The sequence below is a fragment of the Ylistrum balloti genome, unplaced genomic scaffold (assembly GCF_031769215.1).
Source record: "Ylistrum balloti isolate Yb309-2 unplaced genomic scaffold, AGI_CSIRO_Ybal_v1 Utg371680, whole genome shotgun sequence".
NCBI classification, from domain to species: Eukaryota; Metazoa; Mollusca; class Bivalvia; order Pectinida; family Pectinidae; genus Ylistrum; species Ylistrum balloti.
Genome location: NW_026782849.1, coordinates 441,967 through 467,743, shown reverse-complemented (window position 1 = coordinate 467,743; position 25,777 = coordinate 441,967). Strand labels below are relative to the sequence as shown.

Here is a 25,777-nt window from a genome sequence, read left to right as displayed (position 1 = left end):
TACCCTTCCGTATAACTTTCTCCCATCTTATTATTGAATTTCTCTCTCCACAAGATGGCTTTGATTATAAAGATTTACATGCGTTCAGTTATAATCAACTTGGCAACAATCAAACCATATATTTTTCTATCAAGCATACTAAAAACAACTAGGTTTAAACACGTTTAATATAACTGAAAAGAAAAGCTCAACCACATGGTACAAGACATTCACTTTCTTTTTGCTGTCGTTCTTTTGATAATCAAACTTTAAAAGAATGAGTTGCGAGTCGGTTCGTTAACAGGCAGAGGAGTGACGGTGCGCTTTTTATACTTTGCTTTGTCGTTCGGGGTGTTGGAGGAACTGCTAGCTTGTGCCATTTTCTGCATAAAGCAGCAATGACTTATCAAAGCGGCGATAGCCACGCCCAGCCCAAGGGTTGCTATAACAGCTGTGCCGTACTTCAACGCTTTGTCCCACGCTGTAAAAAAGAAGACAAAAGTTGTTAAGAGAATTGTGTACGCATCATGATGATTATGATGGAATTACTTCTAAAGTACACCGATGTGATTATGCGACAGTCGGTGAACATCAACAAAAGACGTAAATTATTTGTGAACTTTACATTTTATATACAAATAAGAATTGGATACTGTATTACTTGGGTCAAATAAGAATTCTAGAATGCACTGATGAAGCTATGCTACTAAATTTTGAGATCAATGGGGCGAGTCAGGAAAATCAAAAGTGATATAAAAAAAATCCTAAATCAAGGTTTTTTGTTTGGGGTCTAACAACTCAATCAAATCAATTTCGTAATTTTCATTGATGTGATATTCGAAGAACAACGTCAAATACATATACACTTTATTCTGAAACTTTTCACTATTTGAATAAACTAAAACCTGACATGCAACTTATAATATACCTTGCGGACTAATAGTCCAATTGCAGTGTCTACCACCTGCAATTTCGAATACCGTGCAAAAGATTAGTGAATATGATCCCTATAAAGATAAGTCATTGTTTCTACAGTTGGGACTCCTATACAAACATAACATTGTCGTATAGACTTTTTATTCGTTTCTGCACTAAGCATTGATGACTTTTCTTTTAAAAAGATAAGAAAAAATGTTAATGTAGTTATAATGTTAACACACAGACAGGAAAATATCTCTGTATGCATATGACATCATTTTCTTGAGAAAAGGTCTTTCTCCACAGACATATAATTGTACTCCATGCATAAGACTTTACAAAACATTGATAAAATGTCGCTTCTATAAAAAAATGCATGTATTCCTGTATTGATAGTTTTACCGAAAAGCTTCATACAAAAACCTAGTACTACTGTTTTCTTCTTTTATTTTATTTCCAATATATTTATCATCGAATTTATGCAAAAAATTAACTTCCTATATGATACAACTTTCATCGAATAAATGTGTTTTTCTAACATGGAGTTTCATTTTCTACACTGAATATTTTTCAGCAGATTTATGATAGAACTTTTTACATGTTGTATATATTATCTTAATTCTGAGTTCGCATTAACTCTACATTTACAATGACTATATACCTAGTCTTAATACTAACCTGGCATGATCTCTATTTGTTACATGTTGTACACCTTATCTTAATTCTGACCCGGGATTATCCCTATTTTTTACAGTGGCTGTATGCCTTGTCTTAATTCTGACCCGGGATTATCCCTATTTTTTACAGTGGCTGTATGCCTTGTCTTAATTCTGACCCGGGATTATCCCTATTTTTTTTTACAGTGGCTGTATGCCTTGTTTTAATTCTGACCCGGGATTATCCCTATTTTTTACATTGGCTGTATGCCTTGTCTTAATTCTGACCCGGGATTATCCCTATTTTTTACAGTGGCTGTATGCCTTGTCTTAATTCTGACCCGGGATTATCCTATTTTTTACAGTGGCTGTATGCCTTGTCTTAATTCTGACCTGGTATTATCTCTACTTTTTACACTGGCTATATACCTTATCTTAATTCTGACCTGAAATTATCTCTACTTTTTACAGTGGCTATATAACTTTTTTTATTCTGACTTGACATTAACTCTACATTTTATAATGATTTTATTCCTTATCTTAATTCAGACCTGACATTACCCCCAAAATCTCCTACAAAGTATAAGAAAACCACGAAATTCAATAACAAATTTAGACGTAAATCTACATGGAAGCGGCTGAAATCAGACGGCATTAGACTTCTGGTTTATACATGTGACACCATGTACACAATACATAGGAGTAAATGATATGTGTATGTATGCCGCGCATGTTTGACTAACGGATTAGTGAGGGTAGGACTGTTAAAAGTGGTCTAAAAGCTTTTTATTGGAAAAGTTCCATGATCATCATTATACTGCCTATGTGATTACATGCCTTGGTCAAATGTAAAAGAGATCACGTAAACTCTGTACATTTGTATTTTTTTACTTTTATGATATTTCCCAATATACTTTAACTCAATATTTTATACGACTCGATGATCCTTTATTTCAAGGATAACTTGATACCATAACATAAAGTAGGAAATTGAAATGTAGTTGATTGAAATTATATTTTACAGTAGGCAAAATGTGTGTGTTTTTAGTGTCCTATGCAACATTTTGTGTCCTTTTCCATTGTTTATAACGGGGATTTTTATATTTTTTTCCATATAAATGTATATATATTTTCTATTAAAAGGTATCTTGCTAAATTGCGAAGGTGTAAAATCAGCTGATAAATACTGAAATAAAGGTATTAAAACATTGTTAAGGAGATTGAATAGTCAGAATGTTGTAGTGGGTGTGTTTACTTACTTGTTTCGTCAGACGAAGTGGATGTCTACAAAGAAACAAAACACACATATTATCAATTAATACCGTTGGCGTAGCTGTAATGGATACTTGTATACTTAAGCATACACATAAATTCCATCGAGATATTTTATTAACTTTTGTTTTTGCTCTACATCGCCCCCAGAACCCCTCTCAGGGCTTTGCCCTTGGACCCTCTCTTGAAAGCATGCATCCCTTAAATATATTTACTACGCCGCTATATACATCAAATTATGATATTATGGTAGTGGGTTTTCAAGTGATATCGACGATAAACTGTCTACGTCATATTATGATACTATGAATCTTATTTAGATAATAGAAGTGGTCTTTCAGTTGATGTCGGTGATAAAATCTTTACACCATCAACGTTATCAGGAACTACGAACTCTATGTTGATCTAACTACAAGATGTATACACTACACACACCTATTAACTTTACAGCTACATCAACACATGTTTGAGTGAGAATATTAGTCAAGTGATACTACTACTTGAAAAAGGTGAAGTTTCCTGTCCTCTTAACATGAACCATTATTGTTACGTTAATTTGTATTGTTTGACTATGTATTTGACAACAATCATAAAAATAGTTACGTTACAGATGTATTATTAACACTGTTTTATTCCAATACCTATCAGGCACTGTCTCTCTCAATTGTATCACGACTTACGTAAATTGAAATAATTTGTTTCTTTGAGGACAAAACAATATTTTAAATGTTCATGAACATCGTACCACTAAAGACTTTCCCTATCTCCAAAACACTATAGGAACACAGCCCTTGAATAAATTTTGACCAATTCGGAGAGTTGTTATCGATCGGTAATTTTTTTTTTTTTTTTTTTTTGAACCAGCAAAAACCAAAAACACCTCTCCCCGCTGCAAAGGAAATTGAACACAATAAGCGCTACTCTGTTTACGTCGACATCTCGCCGCCGTCATTGTTCTCTCTGCTATTGTTGTAGGGTTGGTGAAAAATTGTCCTGTTAGGGAACTAAGAACACTCTTTCATCACTTGCGAACAACCAAGAACGTCGTCTGTTTGTTAACATCGAAATAACACTCACAATAGGACATATCAAACCATCTCCACAGCAAGACAGTGGAGAATCAGGATGTGTTGAGATAGCAAACGGAATATTTCCTCTCCTCTTTATGTTTTATGCTCGATAGATAGCTAGTGATTAATTTAGCTATTACTACTTTTGCTGACACCAATTAAATATGAATCATTGAAGCATATGAAGTATGAAGCATGTCAGTATTGTCTCTATTACATTTAACTCTAAATTTGTATTAAAGGGTACTATTTACTTGTGTGTCTTTTGTAAATCTTATATCAACTGCTAATAGTAAGCCTCTACCAATAATTTACCTTCAGAAAGATTCTGATTAAAATCAACTTTTCGTATCACGTATTACGCGGATTTCAATTAAACAGTTTTTTTTTTTTTTTTTTTGCAGATTTAACTGTTTACAAATCGTCCAGAAAGTTCTGGTTTTTTTGTTTGTGTTTTCTTTTTTTGTTTTTTGTTTTTTGTTTTTTTTTTTAATATTTCTATTTATCCACATTTGTTTAAGTTCTGAAATAACGTATCTAGGAGCAGAAATAATTACAAGACAATAAGAAGCTCTGAAACATCCATCCATCATATCTATAATGACACCATGCCTAAAGAGTTAACAATAGAAAACACAATGTGCTCAATATGTTCAAACAGTGTCCGAAGTAAATAGGAAGTTTTAATTTCAGGAACATAGATATCAAAATTTCTTTATTGTGTTCATCAATAAGTATATATAGTTCGATAACGTTAACATCATGTCTAAATACCACGATATATACATACTATAACGAAAATTTCTTTAAGCTCGCACGTCATGAAGTGAATTCCACTTACACATATCAAGTTTTTTATCATCATTATAGTAAAATATACGATAATCTTTACATAAATATTTATGAGACTGTATAATTGTTGCTTATGTACTTTTTCCGTTTTGTAAACGAGATGTTTTAAGTTCTTTAAACAAAACTTAACGGTATTTCCAATAAATTATAAGGTGACAAATATACTTGGAATGTGATTTATCGAACTCACAAAAAAAGTACAGCGGATATTATAAAATTAAAATTATCTTCTTTTTTTTTCTTTAAAGTAACCAAAAGATTCTCACCGTCGTTTCGCAGCCGAGGGCGAATGTAACCTTGTTGAGGAGCGTGCCGTTATACATTGTGGGTGTCGTGCAAGTGATATCACCATCTAGCGTCACACCTGAAACACACCATAATCATGTTCGCAAGTAACTGTTCATTTTGGAAAGTTGAATAAGATTCGGAGGGAGAAAAAATATGAATGCAATATATCTTCATTTTCATTCTGAGTTAATGTCTTGTTTCATACACCGCAACATGACAAGGAATCCATTTTTTCGAAAAAGAGTACAAAATTTTCTAATTTCTAAGTCTAATTCTGAAAATCAAAAGAGTTTAATCGTAGAATTTTTATATGAAATACATTTGTTCTAAACACGTGATAAAGCAAAGTTGGAAATCATTTTATTGATTTAAATGAAACTAATAATCTTTAAAGGAAAATAATCTCTGAATCTAATTGTAAATTTGTCCGTTTTATATAGATTTTTTTTTAAAAATAAAGTGTCCAATTAGTGAATTACTTACCAGTGTATTTCACCCACTTCACGAGGAATGAAATATCACACGTGCATGCCCACTGATTGCCCATGATTGACAGGGTGCTGAGAGAGACCAAAGAGTCCAAAGCATTGGTATCGAGTGTTGTCAGTTGATTGTTGGCGATATTCAAAGCGGTGACAGCCGTCTTCCCGTCAAAAGCCCCACTTGGTATAGATGTTAATCCTAGATTGTCAAGCGTAATTTTGGTCATAGCCGAACCAGCATTCTCCAGAAACCCGCTCGGAAAGGTTGCGGCCGTCAAAGTTGTACCGGACATTGCAATGGAATTCATTGATAAACCGCTGAATGTTGTGGCTTCAAATGAAGCTATTGTTCCACCGGAAGTTAAAAAATCGACCAGTCCTGATAATCCGGATAAATCTGAGGCAGATAATCCGGCGGAAATGGTGCAGTCTGTTAAACTAAGTTCCGTAATCCATGTCATCGTTCCAGCGAACGCGTTTGCTGCAATCACCAATGACTTACTTCCGGTGCATGTCATGGCGATGCTTCTTTGACCGGCTGGATCGGCACAGTCAGACAGTCCAGAGAAGGCGTTTGCCGGAAGTGTCCCGTCAACATTGTTGAGTGTGATATAACATGGCGAAGTGCTGAAGTCCGCGGATACAAGAGGTGGTATCCAGCTTGAGAAATCACACGTGGCGTACGACCCAGATTCCGTACATCCGGTAGGTGCTGCAGTGAACATAGGAAGCACAAGCAGTAGACCAAGAGAACTGAGATACTGTCTGATAACGGACATTGTTAAATTCCTCTTTTTCCAGTCGAGAAATTTATTTTCATGAAATTAGAATCGAATCTGTTTCTTCGTTAGAACGTCAAAATAAACTTATTTTGAAATTCCTTACATCCTATAAATCAAGGTAAATTATCCACTGAGTGTCGTTACCAACATCCGCCCATAACATGCAGCAAACGGATATGGTTATACTAAATCTTCAAGGATTGGTCTCAAAATATATACATACAAAACGAAATAAATGTTATTTAAACATTGAACAACAGTGTCACCTATATTGAAATTACATTGTCAGAGATATGAGTGTATTTAAATGGAACAGAGCCCCCGTTAATGACAATACAAATATCTACAGATGTATTATGACTTTACAAAAGTCGCACTTAGCCGTGAGTATATATGTACGTGTGGTATTATGTTTTCGGCTCAATTTTCTTTGTACTTGTCACTTTCACATGTCATAGTAGTACAATTGACAACCATAAAGATTGACCACTGTATCAAGCACTCTAGCGACCATGTTTATTTAGAAATCTGTTGTCTGATTGATCACGTGAAATGGTGAAGTAATTTGAACGAATGTGTATTTGACCAACACAATAACTGACATTTCATGCAGGATATGTAGGCACTTAATCCTTGGTGAATCAAGATACTTGGTCTGGAAAATAATGTACGAACTCGTTAAATAATCTCAATCATCAACTCAACATCAGGTAATCAAATCAGTGACGCGTGACCTGGATTTCGGTCAAAAACAGCTATAATGGGAAATGTTATTAACATTATTGTTAATATATTGTACGTAATTAATGTTGAGTTAATACAACAGCTATTGGTCGAGTTGTTTCGAGCGTAGAATACGAAATATAGATATATAAATACAATTCTAGTGTAAAAGGCAGAAAGAAGATGAAGAATTGAAAAAGTGCGTCAAGTGTCAGATTTTACAATTAACATGTATGTTACATGTATATACCTGTGTAAATAATGTGTAATTGTACAATAAAAAACATTATATCAACTTTGTGTGTAGATTTCATGATGGCTTTGATTTCTAATTGTAGGGAAGCAGTATCAGGATTGCAAGTAAAAACATACACGGGTCTATGTGTTTATTTTTTTTATATATAAAAGTATGTAATTATTCCACGAGACTGACTAAAAATTAACTAGAGCTTCATGTAACACGCATAACCGATGTAACTGACCACGACACAGTTTGTACATGTGACCAGACTTAGTCCTTGTAGGCCCTTTTAAACTTTAGATTTCGGAGTTCAATGACCACGGAATTTTAACGCGTTGGTCAGGTAAACAGTATTTTAAGTGATCAAGATGAATTGCTCGTTACAAATTGCTATTGTGAATGTTCTCAAGAAGCACTAGTAATTAATATTTGTCGTGTGAACGACCACTTAAGATCTAGAAAATGTGTGTTGTTGTAGGCATCTGTGTCTGAGTTAGTGCGATAGTGAGAGTAAATAAAACATGACGACTCTGATAGATACTGGGTATTATAAGGTAGTGTTGGAAACACTCGTTTTCATTATTAGACAAGATCACATCGAAAGGCCAAACGGAACTACACTGCACAGGAGGCTAGCACTGACTTAAGTTGGTACAGATGTCCATGTTACTAAATACAATTCTGATTTCACATAACCTGATAAAAAGACTTCATTTCTGTTCTGCAACAGAAGTAATCATTTTTTCAATGCCTCCGAGAAAAAGAGCACCTAGGTTCAAAGGCAGCTAAGGAGTAGTAGGCTTATGAAAATCATTCAAATATAGTACATTTTTTAACTACAAATGTAACTATAATTGGCCACGAGATAGTATTATATATATATAGCTGTATTCGATGATACAGAATGCAACAATATCCGGTGTAAAGGAAATGGCATATGTTTTGTCTTCAGAGTTTGCAATACAGTTATATCGATATCCGGTATACAGAAGAAACTTCGGTACAGTAAAAGCGACATCCGACATAAAAATAACTATATCCGGTGTAAAACACCTGGCCGAGTGTTGAAGGTCACTTGTACTAGTTTTGGGTGAAAGCTTCCTTTTCGAAACTGTACCGTCAGCCAATTTAAAATTCCTGTTTGCCAGAGAGACGTTAATTCGACAAGTAAGCAAATTAAATATACACGCACGTTTACCTTGTAAAATATTTGTCCAACAGGAAGGGAAGCAACCACAGTATGTTTAGTGATTATATTGTCTTTAATTTTAAGAACTATCATTATTATTTGAGAAACAGAAACCAAACTATGATCAGAAAACAGTGTTGACTCATTCATGTTAAACAGATTCTGGTAAGACTAATATTTCCCTAGTGAAGAAAGACTAGGACAAATTATTATATTATCTTTATCTTGATAATACCGTTTCAGATCACTGATGTTGCGGTGCGCACAAACAAACTATAATCAGTACGGTTTTACTTTTTTGTGACCTTGCTTCAGATGAGCAGAACCAATATATTCTGCTGTTACACACAACAACCCACATCCATACTAATTTAGTATTTCATCTAAGAATAAACGAAAAATAATAGAAATGCTAAATAAACGACGCCATGAAATTAGAGTACAAGTATCCTAGTTGAAAACAAAAGGCCCATGGGCCTGAATGGTCAGTTGACTACCTGTGTTAAACGCCTGTATATGACGTACAAGTAACAACAGCAGTGGTACATTTATGTAATGATTTTAAAAGTTCAGAATATTTCAGCGATTATGGTTGAAACAATTTCAGTGTCGACATATACCCACAAAATTTCAGTTCAATTGCATCCTTGAGAAGTTTACAATGTTTCTTTATGAGGGCAGTCATATTGGATTTTGAACTGACCCGAAACACTTCGTCACTGACCACCTCCTCCGGATCATTTAACACACGTTTCAGCTCAGAGAAGCCATAATGAACTTTTGACGAAGCCGAAAAATAACCACCCTTCGTCGGATTTATTTCCTTTACCTCCCCTCAAATTCACATTTCACTGGCACCATTTGAACATGACAAGTTTAAAATGTAATTTTCAAAATGGCAGTCATACTGAATTTCGAAACGACACGAAAAATAACAACACATGCTTTAGTAAGGATCATTTCTAGCAAGTTTTGGGTCATTCCCACAGGTGGAATTGACATGTTAAGAATGTAGAAAATTAAGTACGTCAGACGGTGCATCACGACGGACGAAAACGGTCACCAAAGGTCACCCTGGCCTTTCGAGTCACGTGACCCAAACCCGTAATACAAGTAATGAGGAAGGTGTAAAAAGCGTGGTTTTCTATCTTAGCACCATGTATATACTTCTATATACATACAGTGATTTCATTTACAGCAGTTAACCAATCAATTATCTCACCACAATATTTTGCATTGATTAAAAAATACAATGATTTGTACAGTTTTTAAAAATGGGGGTACGGAAGTCCAGTCATTATTTATCCTATCAGAAATGCAGGTTATTTTCTCCAGTAAACTCTATGGTTTCTACAAAAGCCTTCATTTTCAACTTTATCTTCAAACGTAGCAAACAACAAAAACAAGGTAAGGCTTCCTGTATGATTTTAATGACGGAAAGTTATATATCATGTACACATATATTATGTACATATACACATTTAAGACAACAAATTATAAAAGACACAAATGTACATAAGTATCTAATGGTTAAACATTTACAATCGGTATATATATATATCTAATCTACAAAATAGTTTTAAATTGATATAAACATTTACATGCCGGGAAAGACACTTGTACACAACAGGAAATGTACTTAATATCAGAAATTTTATCTTTAAAGAATAAATATTAACTATAAAGAGTAAGAAAGTAAAGATCTATGTGAATTACAAAAATCCTCTCACCCATCTTTTACGTTATTGGGGAGAAAATAGACTTGGACAATCACAGCAAATACCATGAACTAGATATCATAAACTACAGCAAATTGTTTTCAACATAGAATTCTATAGAGTTGGAGATAAACTTATATAAAAACAAATTATCTTAATAACTATAGAAAAAGAAATAACATCACAATTCATTTACAGAGTATCCTAAGAAAGATCTTATAAATCCAGATTTATTTTTATGGAAGAAAATTTTAAAATGTCAACATTTAATCAGTTAAATTAATTTTATATCATGTATTAATTAATTAAAGTCATTTTTCATCAAATCAATTAATATCATAAATTTTTGAACCAAAATGAAAAAAAAGGCAATAATTTGGCGTGAATATCAACTTTACATACACAATGCCAATCATTATATAAATCATATGAAATGCAACTTATCAGTCTAATGCCAATTTAACCAAATACAACCATTGGATTGTACATGTAATCTCTAGTAGTAGGAAATATAAGGCATTACATCTGGGTCAATATCACGTATAAAATTTAATATAAGACGTTACAGGTAGGGGAAATCACGAGATGTCCGTAGCAGATATATAGACATGGTGTAATCACTAGACTAGAGGTAGGGGAGGCTGAACATTTTAAAGAATCTACAAAGAGCATGTTCACATGTAAGAAATAATTCATCTGCAATTTTCTTTTTCTTACATCATTTTAAAAACCAAATACCATTTAAATTAATTTTTCTAATTCAACAAATCCTTTAAGTTTACAGAGCAAATTAATCAATGACATATATTTCTAATCTTATGTAAAAGAGAAACAAATAAATAAAGATAGAATATGATAGAGAAAGACCTCAAATCAGAGTCAAGCATCATTCATAGGAAAAATATAAAGAAATCCAAATGTATAACACCTAAAAATAAGTTCAGTAATGTTGTTAAAAAACAAGGCACAAATATCTGTCTCACAACTTTTCAAAATTCATATGAAAAACTGAATGTTGTAAGCATTATATTTTCACAAATGAATTTCATTTCAGCCACATAAGTTTCCTGCAAATTATGATGCTCTGTTGCAGAACTGCAAGAAAACATAGCAAGTTTGATCTGCAATATCATGGAGAATTCATGTAGCAATATATACCAACAGTACTATTTTGGATATTGCCATGTGAACATAATCAAAGAACGTGGATTAATTGACATTAACAAAGTTTTAGAAAACAACAAACACAAAGACAATCACTATTTCATGTAACAGCAGATAATACCCTATACCAGGCAAAACTACAGAAAATAAACTCTAACCCCTATTGTGTTGAAACTTGACTTTTCTTTGGTACAGAAACTATACAGTGTAACAGTACATGTTAACATCTACAACCTCTACAAACAAACCCTTACTTTGCTACACTTCTCTAAGATTCTACATTGTATACCATTACCCTGTTTTAATTCTAAAGTTACCTCCCTTATTTTACAAGTAATAACAACCCTTTCAACAAATATTTCAGTCAGCTACTTTGAAGCAGGGTAAAAAAAACAAATAACAAACAAAAACTTGGAGATGTAGGTGAGAACCAATAACCAAATAGCATACACTTGTACTGATTGTATACACAGTCCTAATGACTTAATACTGTCATACCATACAAAATATAATTATCATCAAAATGTCATTTCTAAGTATAAATCTTATGGAAATCCTACAGATAGAAAATCATTATTCTCTTTTATGTTGGATGAAAGACTAAAACAACCTCTAAGAAAATGTAGCAACACATCAAAGTATTTAATAATAGTACAGCAGGGTTGTGGTTGTAAGAGTAGTACTAAATTGGGATTCTTATATAAAACAAGAACCAAACTTAACATATCAGTCAAGAGTCAAACCCAAGTTCATTTTAAAATTCTACATATTTTAAGAAAATTCATTGGCATAGAAATTTGGATGTGAAAATCCTCCTTTCACAATTTATTTAAGCAGTCTTCATATTGCTTCCTCTTATTGTGTAACTGTGTTCTGGCGAATTTGCCAATTCTTGTGATATCAGGTGAACAGATCATTTAGTTATCAAACAAACATAAGTTGCATACAGTAGCTGTGTCTACAACATGTCAAACCTATGTGTCAATGTTTTCCTATCAGATGACATAACAGATGTGATTTGCTTCTTGAAACATTGAAACGTGTTTCTCCCAATCTTTTATATTCAGCATGATATTAAGATATAATTATTTACCTCACAAGTGGCCAGGGAACTGCATTTTATGGTAAGTCATCATCGTAGATTGACCCCTATATCTGATGTTATTGTATGAAGTTAAAACCACACCAGTCTGTTTAAAACAAGCAGCATCTTTGAAACATATTTATGTTTTAAACAAAATGTGGTAGTTTTGGACAATATTTGCAAGTAAAAATTCAAAATATGCAAAAGGATGTTTTGCAACAAGGTCAAATTAAAAAACAAATAATCAATTTCTTTCATTAAGTAAATTTTGAATTTAACATTAACAGAATATAAACAAAAGGTAAACTGCCATAATATCAATGTTTATGAAATAATGAAAAAAACAGCAGAGTTTTGTAGAAAAAAATTTAACAACAAAATATTTCTAGTAAAGCAATCAGATATTATTAATAATCTTCTTTTAGGGGTAAATGTTTTAATAAAACTTTCATAAAACATGAATACATGTATAACAATATATAAAATATGATAAAATACAGTTAAATGTTCTATATCTCAAATTCAAGAAATTGTTGTGTAATTAAAGACAATAACTGTAAACAAAGCAACAAACATTAACACCACCCGTCTATACAACCCATAGTCCATATACAATTGTCACTGAATATGTGGATAGCATTACTTCACTTAGCCATTTTGGAACAGCATAATACTATAAACATACTAGTACATATTTTTACATATTCTTAATTGAATACTTTCCATATTGAAAGTACTGCGCTAAAATACAGCTGCAGTGATTACAGTCTGTGTAAGCTGTTATAACAATCATTATGGACTAGCCCATTCATCTCTGTGCCAAAATTTCATTTTGCCGAATTAAGTACGGTTACAGTATTCATAATGAGGATATTATTACAAAAAGCAGGAACAATAGTAAAACTGGATCGTAAAAAACGATGAGAAACAAACACTATAACGAATAGATTATTCTACACATATTTTCATCTTCATTTAATCATATGATGCAGTAAGGTGACCTTCGACCTCAAATGATGTGAGCAATGACCTTGACTCCCAAAGAATTAGGCACTTCCTGATAATGTCTTCTTTCCCTTCTGTAAAACAAAAGTAGTAACAATTTTCAGAACCATCTCACTGAGATATCAGCTGATTATATTATGGAGTATTGATAAACCTGGTTTTCTTTAGACAAAAATAAATATCATTTAACTCCATCATGGATTTTATCATTAAAACTTAATTTGATTCATAGGTATTCTACTTACATCATCTTTCTTGGTGTTATTCTCAAAGAACATGAAATCCTGAAAGCAAAGAGCAAATATTACTGATCAAGACTGAAATAACAAACAGAACAAAGATTAGTTTACAAAAAAACCCACTGTGACGTAAACTTATTATCTGATACAGTAATCTGCATAACAATCAATGCTGGAGAGAGTGGTAATTTTTTATTTCTAAATAATGGAAATACTTGTACTTCAAGATTTAAAGAAGATGAGAAAAATGAGATTAAAGGTAACAAAATGGCATTTTATGCATCATAAATTGCGGATTAAATGGTTTCTAGATTTGACATTAAGCTTTCAGATGAAACCAGAAAAACATTCTTCCTTTCCACTATGTAGTCTTACAATTAGAAAGACAGCTCCCATTAGGACAGCTTTAACGTTAACATCCAGGTCCAGGGGGAAAGAAATTCCAAAGTTGTCAGCATCTGTAAACACTTCTTTAGCAAGTCCAGACCACTGCTTCGTCACACGACCAACAAATGTCTCCTCATCTGCAGCATAAACCTGTAACACAGCAAGAACGTAAGATTTCATAAAAACTTGTACTGAAACTACATCAGTCTCCATGTTATATGATTTTTGTTCATATTTTTGGCTGATCTTTTCATTTTGATTGATATTATTCTTTTATAAAAGAAAACCTAAAACTATTCAATAAATAAGACCACCATTCTGTGACCCCATCCTATCTAAATCTACAACATTTTTCTAGTTCATAACAATTGTGAAACAAAATGGGGAGGAGCCAACACCAGGTGTAAATAGGTCTTAAGTGGGGTACTTTGTAATGAGCATAGAGGGAGATGAACAAAAATTAAGTAGTATGTTTGGAGAAGAAATTAATCACAACATACTCACACATTACCTGTAAGTGGGTTTTTAATCTCAGTCTACTAGTTTTGCTTCTATAACAGAGGCTTCATCAGGACAAATTTTGCTGGTAAGAACCTCCCTCCTCCCCCCTGAAGTTCTCTTTAGGCCGTAAACATTTGATTGTTAGCTATGACATAATGTACAATTCTCAAGGGTAGGAAAGGGTCTTAATGTTCACACAGTTCAAATTTCTTTAAAACTTTATAGCAGTCATTGAACACAGGTTATTATATCAAATTACTATTCTAACCAACAACTGTTAAAACTTTTAAAGACACATGAACTGTGTGAACTTGAAAGAAATGGAGGCATCCTTTTTACTATCACCACTAACAATTCATATGTTTGGGTTAAGAGTTCTATTTCATCCCGATGTTATGCTTTTCATAATTATATTTCTGACAACTTTTCATCCTTTTTTTCAAGTTTCTAAATTTATTTTAAGTATACATCAAGCTATTGATTAATTTGACAAAAATATAAAGTTTTGATCAGAAATATATTTTAAGTAAGTGATTTAAGATATAATGCTATTTGTTAGTGAAGTCCATTACTCATTCCTGTAATAGCTGATACCACCAAAATATTATTTACAGAAAGACAAGCACCCTTAAAGATACTTGGTAAATATTATCTACAGAAAGACCAGCACCCTTAAAGATACTGGGTAAATATTATCTACAGAAAGACCAGCACCCTAAAAGATACTTGGTAAATATTATCTACAGAAAGACCAGCGCTCTAAAAGATACTTGGTAAATATTATCTACAGAAAGACCAGCATCCTAAAGGATACTGTTTAAATACTATCTATGTAAATATCATCACCATTAAAAATTACTTACATCAAACTCAATATCCCCACACATGTTCCAAGTACAACATGGACCCACAATCCTCAGCACTGTTTCTTCCGCAGCATTCTCAATACGAAAGCGTGGCTTACAACAACTCCATGATTGGGCCACGTATCCAATTACCTTTCCTGGTGGAGCTTCAACAGTCACTTTCTGTAATACAAAATCCCACGATCGTTTATTGGTTGTGTGATATGTTTTCACAATATCATAAATCAATATCATCACAAAATTGATCAAGTATTTCTATATCAGAAAAACATTCTTCACATATAAGTATTAAACTTCTAAGTTAAATTTTAAACAGTTATATATACTATCATTATCATTAAATTATGAACGGCCGTCAACACATAAAATGTCATTAGTGCCATCAACCGGTAAAACACACAGCGATAAACTAAAAGGTATAAGACAAATGCTAAAAATTTTTAATGGTTATATCATCACAAAAGATTAAAATGGTAAGTCTTAGTTTATAATAAAGACCAACATCTTTCAGATAACCTAGAATTTTATTAATCTCAACAGTTTCAAAAAGGGTCTTTAGACTTGTAATGTTACGATGAAAAATATATTTAGGATTCATTATATAGATGTAAAAACATATTTATATCCTTCAAAGTAAAAAGACACACTGTGTGAAAGAAACACAAGTTTATTATAAACCAACCCACTAAAAGTCAAGAATTCATCATTAGACAAAAGGAGACAAAAAGATGTCAAATCTTTTTACAAATATTTATCCGAGAGGTTTACCTGCAGACAACAAGGACACCAACAGGAGGAGCATCTCAATCCACGGGACAAGTGGATGACCTCTTTGTGAGTATTGTCTGTGACCTTTATGTCAAATGGCCGTTTTGATCCACAACAGTTTCGAGTACAGCAACATGTATCTATAAGATAAATATTCATATTAAGGAATTTAATCAAACATATAGTTACTCAAAGCACTGACAGCAAATCAGAGCCAAAGAAATTATTGGTATGGATAAAACAATACAGATACAAAGACAAGGCCATTACAGTGTATCCATCCACCTTTATTACCAAAAAAAGTGGAATTGATAAAGACTCTCATGAGCTCTGTAAACAGTCTGACCAAGAGAGTTCAATAACTTGTGGAAATTATTAGAGAGTTACCTCCCTGAGCTCTGTAAACAGTCTGACCAAGAGAATTCAACACATTGTGGACATTATTAGAGAGTTACCTTCCTGAGCTCTGTAAACAATTTGTCCAATAGAGTTAAATAACTTGTAAACATTATTAGAGAGTTATCTCCCTTGAGCTCTGTAAACAATTTGACCAAGAGGGTTCAATACCATGTAAACATTATTAGAGAGTTACCTTCCTGAGCTCTGTAAACAATCTGACCAAGAGAGTTAAATAACTTGTAAACATTATTAGAGAATTACCTTCCTGAGCTCTGTAAACAATCTGACCAAGAGAGTTAAATAACTTGTAAACATTATTAGAGAGTTACCTTCCTGAGCTCTGTAAACAATCTGACCAAGAGAGTTAAATAACTTGTAAACATTATTAGAGAGTTACCTTCCTGAGCTCTGTAAACAATCTGACCAAGAGAGTTAAATAACTTGTAAACATTATTAGAGAGTTACCTTCCTGAGCTCTGTAAACAATCTGACCAAGAGAGTTAAATAACTTGTAAACATTATTAGAGAGTTACCTTCCTGAACTCTGTAAACAATCTGACCAAGAGAGTTAAATAACTTGTAAACATTATTAGAGAGTTACCTTCCTGAGCTCTGTAAACAATCTGACCAAGAGAGTTAAATAACTTGTAAACATTATTAGAGAGTTACCTTCCTGAGCTCTGTAAACAATCTGACCAAGAGAGTTACATAACTTGTAAACATTATTAGAGAGTTACCTTCCTGAGCTCTGTAAACAATCTGACCAAGAGAGTTAAATAACTTGTAAACATTATTAGAGAGTTACCTTCCTGAGCTCTGTAAACAATTTGACCAAGAGGGTTCAATACCATGTAAACATTATTAGAGAGTTACCTTCCTGAGCTCTGTAAACAATATGTCCAATAGAGTTAAATAACTTGTAAACATTATTAGAGAGTTAGCTCCCTTGAGCTCTGTAAACAATTTGACCAAAGGGTTCAATACCATGTAAACATTATTAGAGAGTTACCTTCCTGAGCTCTGTAAACAATCTGACCAAGAGAGTTAAATAACTTGTAAACATTATTAGAGAGTTACCTTCCTGAACTCTGTAAACAATCTGACCAAGAGAGTTAAATAACTTGTAAACATTATTAGAGAGTTACCTTCCTGAGCTCTGTAAACAATCTGACCAAGAGAGTTAAATAACTTGTAAACATTATTAGAGAGTTACCTTCCTGAGCTCTGTAAACAATCTGACCAAGAGAGTTAAATAACTTGTAAACATTATTAGAGAGTTACCTTCCTGAACTCTGTAAACAATCTGACCAAGAGAGTTAAATAACTTGTAAACATTATTAGAGAGTTACCTTCCTGAGCTCTGTAAACAATCTGACCAAGAGAGTTAAATAACTTGTAAACATTATTAGAGAGTTACCTTCCTGAGCTCTGTAAACAATCTGACCAAGAGAGTTAAATAACTTGTAAACATTATTAGAGAGTTACCTTCCTGAACTCTGTAAACAATCTGACCAAGAGAGTTAAATAACTTGTAAACATTATTAGAGAGTTACCTTCCTGAGCTCTGTAAACAATTTGTCCAATAGAGTTAAATAACTTGTAAACATTATTAGAGAGTTATCTCCCTTGAGCTCTGTAAACAATCTGACCAAGAGAGTTAAATAACTTGTAAACATTATTAGAGAGTTACCTTCCTGAACTCTGTAAACAATTTGTCCAATAGAGTTAAATAACTTGTAAACATTATTAGAGAGTTATCTCCCTTGAGCTCTGTAAACAATCTGACCAAGAGAGTTAAATAACTTGTAAACATTATTAGAGAGTTACCTTCCTGAGCTCTGTAAACAATCTGACCAAGAGAGTTAAATAACTTGTAAACATTATTAGAGAGTTACCTTCCTGAGCTCTGTAAACAATCTGACCAAGAGAGTTACATAACTTGTAAACATTATTAGAGAGTTACCTTCCTGAGCTCTGTAAACAATCTGACCAAGAGAATTCAACACCTCATACTTGTTATTGGTCTCTATTCCGGTCACCGCTGTAAAATAAAAAAAAAAAAATTTTGTTACATTTGCTCTTAATGGTGAAATATTGTTCTTCTATAAAAGGCAAGTGACAACTTTCAGAAAATGATGCTTACAATGATTTCTGTAAACAAAAAATTATTAAGAGTACACTGTAAGTATACCTTAATTAATAGTTTGTGGGCACTCACTCTTGTTAAAGATATGATAGTAATTCCACAATCAAACATATTACCTGTATTCACTAGTTAGAAATCTAATTGTAGATTATAAATAGGGCATATGTACTTTAACAAGGTACCAGCTTACCTTCAAAGCCTTCCACCTTCTGTTTGACAAGCAGCTGATCTACTTGGGACAAGTACTGCAGCCCTGGAGGGCAGTTGTCTGGCGGCTGTTGGGGACCAGCTGCCCAACCCCCAGGACCTACTGGAGCAGCCCCTGGGGCCATAGGCGTTGGTGCTACACCTTCAATACAAATTTTGATATGTACATTTTCATATCAGTCATCTTTTTAAAAAGTTAAACATAGGTGTACAAGCAAGTATGAATTTTACAAGACTTACAAGAGTATATTGTATTACTGTGAACTTTCAATATTAAAAGACTCAGAATAGTATATGTTAACCCGAGACAACTCTAGTCTATGAATTAATTTTTGCAGTTATTAATGATTAAGAAGTGAAGCAGAAAACACTTACCAGTCAGTAAAGTTTCAACGAAACTCTCATTATCCTTATATGTAATATATATAAATTGATTATCATGTAAAATAACAAGGCCTGACCACCTTATCAATAGACTTATCCTTGGGACTGGTTGTTTTTCTATGGGTGGGGCCTGACCACCTTATTACCACTGTACTTACCCGCTGGGACCAATTGTATTTCTATGAATGATGCCTGACCACCATTGACTTACCCCCTGGCAATGGTTGTTTTTCTATGGGTGGGGCCTGACCACCATTGACTTACTCCCTGGCAATGGTTGTTTTTCTAAGGGTGGAGCCTGACCACCATTGACTTACCCCCTGGCAATGGTTGTTTTTCTATGGGTGGGGCCTTGACTTACAATGGTTGTTTTTCATTGACTTTGACTTACCCTGGCAATGGTTGTTTTTCTAAGGGTGGAGCCTGACCACCATTGACTTACCCCCTGGCAATGGTTGTTTTTCTATGGGTGGGGGCTGACCACCTTGGACTTACCCCCTGGCAATGGTTGTTTTTTATGGGTGGAGCCTGATCACCATTGACTTACTCCCTGGCAATGGTTGTTTTTCTATGGGTGGAGCCTGACCACCATTGACTTACTCCCTGGCAATGGTTGTTTTTCTATGGGTGGAGCCTGACCACCATTGACTTACTCCCTGGCAATGGTTGTTTTTCTATGGGTGGGGCCTGACCACCATTGACTTACCCCCTGGCAATGGTTGTTTTTCTATGGGTGGGGCCTGACCACCATTGACTTACCCCCTGGCAATGGTTGTTTTTCTATGGGTGGAGCCTGACCACCATTGACTTACCCCCTGGCAATGGTTGTTTTTCTATGGGTGGAGCCTGACCACCATTGACTTACCCCCTGGCAATGGTTGTTTTTCTATGGGTGGAGCCTGACCACCATTGACTTACTCCCTGGCAATGGTTGTTTTTCTATGGGTGGGGCCTGACCACCATTGACTTACCCCCTGGCAATGGTTGTTTTTCTATGGGTGGGGCCTGACCACCATTGACTTACCCCCTGGCAATGGTTGTTTTTCTATGGGTGGAGCCTGACCACCATTGACTTACCCCCTGGCAATGGTTGTTTTTCTATGGAGCCTGGTAGACAGTTTGATGACTACATGGTCACCATCATCTTATAACACAAACAGCAGTGTATTATATTAGAGTCAGACAGTTTGATGACTACATGGTCACCATCATCTTATAACACAAACAGCAGTGTATTATCATTTATAACACAAACAGAGTGTATTAGAGTCAGACAGTTTGATGACTACATGGTCACCATCATCTTATAACACAAACAGCAGTGTATTAGAGTCAGACAGTTTGATGACTACATGGTCACCATCATCTTATAACACAAACAGCAGTGTATTAGAGTCAGACAGTTTGATGACTACATGGTCACCATCATCTTATAACACAAACAGCAGTGTATTATATTAGAGTCAGACAGTTTGATGACTACATGGTCACCATCATCTTATAACACAAACAGCAGTGTATTATATTAGAGTCAGACAGTTTGATGACTACATGGTCACCATCATCTTATAACACAAACAGCAGTGTATTATATTAGAGTCAGACAGTTTGATGACTACATGGTCACCATCATCTTATAACACAAACAGCAGTGTATTATATTAGAGTCAGACAGTTTGATGACTACATGGTCACCATCATCTTATAACACAAACAGCAGTGTATTATATTAGAGTCAGACAGTTTGATGACTACATGGTCACCATCATCTTATAACACAAACAGCAGAGTATTATATTAGAGTCAGACAGTTTGATGACTACATGGTAACACAAACAGCAGTGTCTTATAACACAAACACAAACAGCATGTATTAGATTCAGACAGTCACATGACAGTTTGATGACTACATGGTCACCATGGTCATCATTATAACACAAACAGCAGTGTATTATATTAGAGTCAGACAGTTTGATGACTACATGGTCACCATCATCTTATAACACAAACAGCAGTGTATTATATTAGAGTCAGACAGTTTGATGACTACATGGTCACCATCACATAACACAAACAGCAGTGTATTATATTATAACACAAACAGAGTCAGACAGTTTGATGACTACATGGTCACCATCATCTTATAACACAAACAGCAGTGTATTATATTAGAGTCAGACAGTTTGATGACTACATGGTCACCATCATCTTATAACACAAACAGCAGTGTATTATATTAGAGTCAGACAGTTTGATGACTACATGGTCACCATCATCTTATAACACAAACAGCAGTGTATTATATTAGAGTATTTGATGAGTCTTATGACTAACACATAACACAAACAGCAGTGTATTATATTAGAGTCAGACAGTTTGATGACTACATGGTCACCATCATCTTATAACACAAACAGCAGTGTATTATATTAGAGTCAGACAGTTTGATGACTACATGGTCACCATCATCTTATAACACAAACAGCAGTGTATTATATTAGTCAGACAGTTTGATGACTACATGGTCACCATCATCTTATAACACAAACAGCAGTGTATTATATTAGAGTCAGACAGTTTGATGACTACATGGTCACCATCATCTTATAACACAAACAGCAGTGTAGTATCAGACAGTTTGATGACTACATGGTCACCATCATCTTATAACACAAACAGCAGTGTATTAGAGTCAGACAGTTTGATGACTACATGGTCACCATCATCTTATAACACAAACAGCAGTGTATTATATTAGAGTCAGACAGTTTGATGACTACATGGTCACCATCATCTTATAACACAAACAGCAGTGTATTATATTAGAGTCAGACAGTTTGATGACTACATGGTCACCATCATCTTATAACACAAACAGCAGTGTATTAGAGTCAGACAGTTTGATGACTACATGGTCACCATCATCTTATAACACAAACAGCAGTGTATTATATTATAACACAAACAGAGTCAGACAGTTTGATGACTACATGGTCACCATCATCTTATAACACAAACAGCAGTGTATTATATTAGAGTCAGACAGTTTGATGACTACATGGTCACCATCATCTTATAACACAAACAGCAGTGTATTATATTAGAGTCAGACAGTTTGATGACTACATGGTCACCATCATCTTATAACACAAACAGCAGTGTATTATATTAGAGTCAGACAGTTTGATGACTACATGGTCACCATCATCTTATAACACAAACAGCAGTGTATTATATTAGAGTCAGACAGTTTGATGACTACATGGTCACCATCATCTTATAACACAAACAGCAGTGTATTATATTAGAGTCAGACAGTTTGATGACTACATGGTCACCATCATCTTATAACACAAACAGCAGTGTATTATATTTGATGACTACATGAGTCAGACAGTTTGATGACTACATGGTCACCATCATCTTATAACACAAACAGCAGTGTATTAGAGTCAGACAGTTTGATGACTACATGGTCACCATCATCTTATAACACAAACAGCAGTGTATTAGAGTCAGACAGTTTGATGACTACATGGTCACCATCATCTTATAACACAAACAGCAGTGTATTAGAGTCAGACAGTTTGATGACTACATGGTCACCATCATCTTATAACACAAACAGCAGTGTATTATATTAGAGTCAGACAGTTTGATGACTACATGGTCACCATCATCTTATAACACAAACAGCAGTGTATTATATTAGAGTCAGACAGTTTGATGACTACATGGTCACCATCATCTTATAACACAAACAGCAGTGTATTATATTTGATGAGTCAGACAGTTTGATGACTACATGGTCACCATCATCTTATAACACAAACAGCAGTGTATTAGAGTCAGACAGTTTGATGACTACATGGTCACCATCATCTTATAACACAAACAGCAGTGTATTAGAGTCAGACAGTTTGATGACTACATGGTCACCATCATCTTATAACACAAACAGCAGTGTATTATATTAGAGTCAGACAGTTTGATGACTACATGGTCACCATCATCTTATAACACAAACAGCAGTGTATTAGAGTCAGACAGTTTGATGACTACATGGTCACCATCATCTTATAACACAAACAGCAGTGTATTAGAGTCAGACAGTTTGATGACTACATGGTCACCATCATCTTATAACACAAACAGCAGTGTATTAGAGTCAGACAGTTTGATGACTACATGGTCACCATCATCTTATAACACAAACAGCAGTGTATTAGAGTCAGACAGTTTGATGACTACATGGTCACCATCATCTTATAACACAAACAGCAGTGTATTATATTAGAGTCAGACAGTTTGATGACTACATGGTCACCATCATCTTATAACACAAACAGCAGTGTATTAGAGTCAGACAGTTTGATGACTACATGGTCACCATCATCTTATAACACAAACAGCAGTGTATTATATTAGAGTCAGACAGTTTGATGACTACATGGTCACCATCATCTTATAACACAAACAGCAGTGTATTAGAGTCAGACAGTTTGATGACTACATGGTCACCATCATCTTATAACACAAACAGCAGTGTATTATATTAGAGTCAGACAGTTTGATGACTACAAGGTCACCATCATCTTATAACACAAACAGCAGTGTATTAGAGTCAGACAGTTTGATGACTACATGGTCACCATCATCTTATATCACATCCAGCAGTGTATTAGAGTCAGACAGTTTGATGACTACATGGTCACCATCATCTTATAACACAAACAGCAGTGTATTATATTAGAGTCAGACAGTTTGATGACTACATGGTCACCATCATCTTATAACACAAACAGCAGTGTATTATATTAGAGTCAGACAGTTTGATGACTACATGGTCACCATCATCTTATAACACAAACAGCAGAGTATTATATTAGAGTCAGACAGTTTGATGACTACATGGTCACCATCATCTTATAACACAAACAGCAGTGTATTAGAGTCAGACAGTTTGATGACTACATGGTCACCATCATCTTATAACACAAACAGACAGTTTGATGACTACATGGTCACCATCATCTTATAACACAAACAGCAGTGTATTATATTAGAGTCAGACAGTTTGATGACTACATGGTCACCATCATCTTATAACACAAACAGCAGTGTATTATATTAGAGTCAGACAGTTTGATGACTACATGGTCACCATCATCTTATAACACAAACAGCAGTGTATTATATTAGAGTCAGACAGTTTGATGACTACATGGTCACCATCATCTTATAACACAAACAGCAGTGTATTATATTAGAGTCAGACAGTTTGATGACTACATGGTCACCATCATCTTATAACACAAACAGCAGTGTATTATATTAGAGTCAGACAGTTTGATGACTACATGGTCACCATCATCTTATAACACAAACAGCAGTGTATTAGAGTCAGACAGTTTGATGACTACATGGTCACCATCATTGCATTTGTCTGATGAAGGTGACCGTGTAGTCATTGAAACGTCTTATCTTCTGCTGGTTGTGTTATAAGAAACTATTCAATCTAATATCAATTCTAGCTAAGTCAGGAACATGTATTTTACATAAAATTACAAAATAAAAAAAAAGAAAGAAAATATTGCTATCACTGTAATACCTTCACTTTCTATAAACATTGAACAGTCAGATAACTATGTCATCAATTTACTACATTAAAAAGCCTTTTTGATTTTAATCAATAATCAAATATGTATTTTAACTGATTTCCCATTATTTATAGACAATAATGAAAACATAACTATATCCTAGTTTAACCTCAACAAAAAATTGGCCTGGTGGTGCAGTTTACTGTAAACCTTTCTGGCCAAAGTGAGATCAACTGACATGGAGGACCCTTGGGCCAGCAACTAATTTTAATCCTGTCCCTGTAATAATGTAATATTGACATTTCAAACTGCGACAACTTTTTCAGTATGTAATCCTAAAATATCTATGTCTGTAGAGTTTCAGTCAAAACTAAAGAACACTATATCATGATTCAACACCGTAACCATACCTGCATATGTATCTTGCTAAACTACAAGTCTTGAATCAAATCTTCCATTTTTATACTGCTTTTACTTATAATTACTAAATGTTTTGTTGTTTGAGGGTACATTTTATTAACAATACATTCGTATATTAAATTTTGTCATGCAGGGAGAAACACTTTATTAACTATACTTAAAGATGATTTGCTTCATGTTGACTTTCAAATAATTTAATATTGATTTTTCCTTATAAAAGGTAAATATTTTTCGTTGACTTACACTAGTTGTATATGTATACTGCAATCCAGACCGCTTAGGTTTTATCCTAAATGATTACAAATAAAGTTGTTCAGTAATTTAATGTACATCCAGCAGATAAGTACATAACCTGTTGAAATATTTACATTTTTCTTGGAGCTTGGGGTGTATACTGAATTGAAACTGTTGGCTTAGCTTTTCTCATTTATACAGAG

The 25,777-nt window shown here is 34.0% G+C and overlaps 2 protein-coding genes across 3 annotated transcripts; both read right to left on the bottom strand.

Annotated features, from left to right (window-relative positions):
• Nucleotides 1–248: 248 nt before the first annotated feature.
• Nucleotides 249–6,296, bottom strand: LOC132563323 (carboxypeptidase N subunit 2-like). The gene is made up of 4 exons (XM_060228081.1): nucleotides 5,519–6,296; nucleotides 5,014–5,111; nucleotides 2,813–2,837; nucleotides 249–460 (listed from the first exon to the last, which is right to left on the bottom strand). The coding sequence occupies exons 1-4, from the start codon at nucleotides 6,294–6,296 to the stop codon at nucleotides 249–251; spliced, it is 1,113 nt and encodes a 370-aa protein (XP_060084064.1).
• A 3,564-nt stretch (nucleotides 6,297–9,860) lies between these two features.
• On the bottom strand, nucleotides 9,861–19,797 carry LOC132563329 (phospholipid scramblase 1-like). 2 transcript variants are annotated; one of them, XM_060228089.1, is made up of 8 exons: nucleotides 19,763–19,797; nucleotides 18,920–19,078; nucleotides 18,547–18,624; nucleotides 16,185–16,324; nucleotides 15,414–15,578; nucleotides 14,038–14,199; nucleotides 13,669–13,707; nucleotides 9,861–13,497 (listed from the first exon to the last, which is right to left on the bottom strand). In XM_060228089.1, exons 2-8 carry the CDS (start codon nucleotides 19,059–19,061, stop codon nucleotides 13,465–13,467), a joined length of 759 nt encoding a protein of 252 aa, XP_060084072.1. In that variant the 5' UTR covers nucleotides 19,062–19,078; nucleotides 19,763–19,797; the 3' UTR covers nucleotides 9,861–13,464. The 2 variants fall into 2 exon arrangements, with proteins under 2 accessions (XP_060084072.1, XP_060084073.1); XM_060228090.1 differs by lacking the exon at nucleotides 19,763–19,797 and adding an exon at nucleotides 19,532–19,569.
• Between the last annotated feature and the right edge of the window lie 5,980 nt (nucleotides 19,798–25,777).

Excerpts from the sequence above, each read along its gene's own strand:
- LOC132563329 (XM_060228089.1), bottom strand. The coding sequence starts at position 19,061 with ATGGCCCCAGGGGCTGCTCCAGTAGGTCCTGGGGGTTGGGCAGCTGGT. Across the intron at positions 15,579-16,184 it reads GGTGTCCTTGTTGTCTGCAG|AAAGTGACTGTTGAAGCTCC; the intron begins GTAAACCTCTCG and ends TTTGTATTACAG. Across the intron at positions 13,708-14,037 it reads TGGGAGCTGTCTTTCTAATT|GATTTCATGTTCTTTGAGAA; the intron begins GTAAGACTACAT and ends CTTTGCTTTCAG.
- LOC132563323 (XM_060228081.1), bottom strand. The coding sequence starts at position 6,296 with ATGTCCGTTATCAGACAGTATCTCAGTTCTCTTGGTCTACTGCTTGTG. Across the intron at positions 5,112-5,518 it reads GAAGTGGGTGAAATACACTG|GTGTGACGCTAGATGGTGAT; the intron begins GTAAGTAATTCA and ends GGTGTGTTTCAG. Across the intron at positions 461-2,812 it reads CACTTCGTCTGACGAAACAA|CGTGGGACAAAGCGTTGAAG; the intron begins GTAAGTAAACAC and ends TCTTTTTTACAG.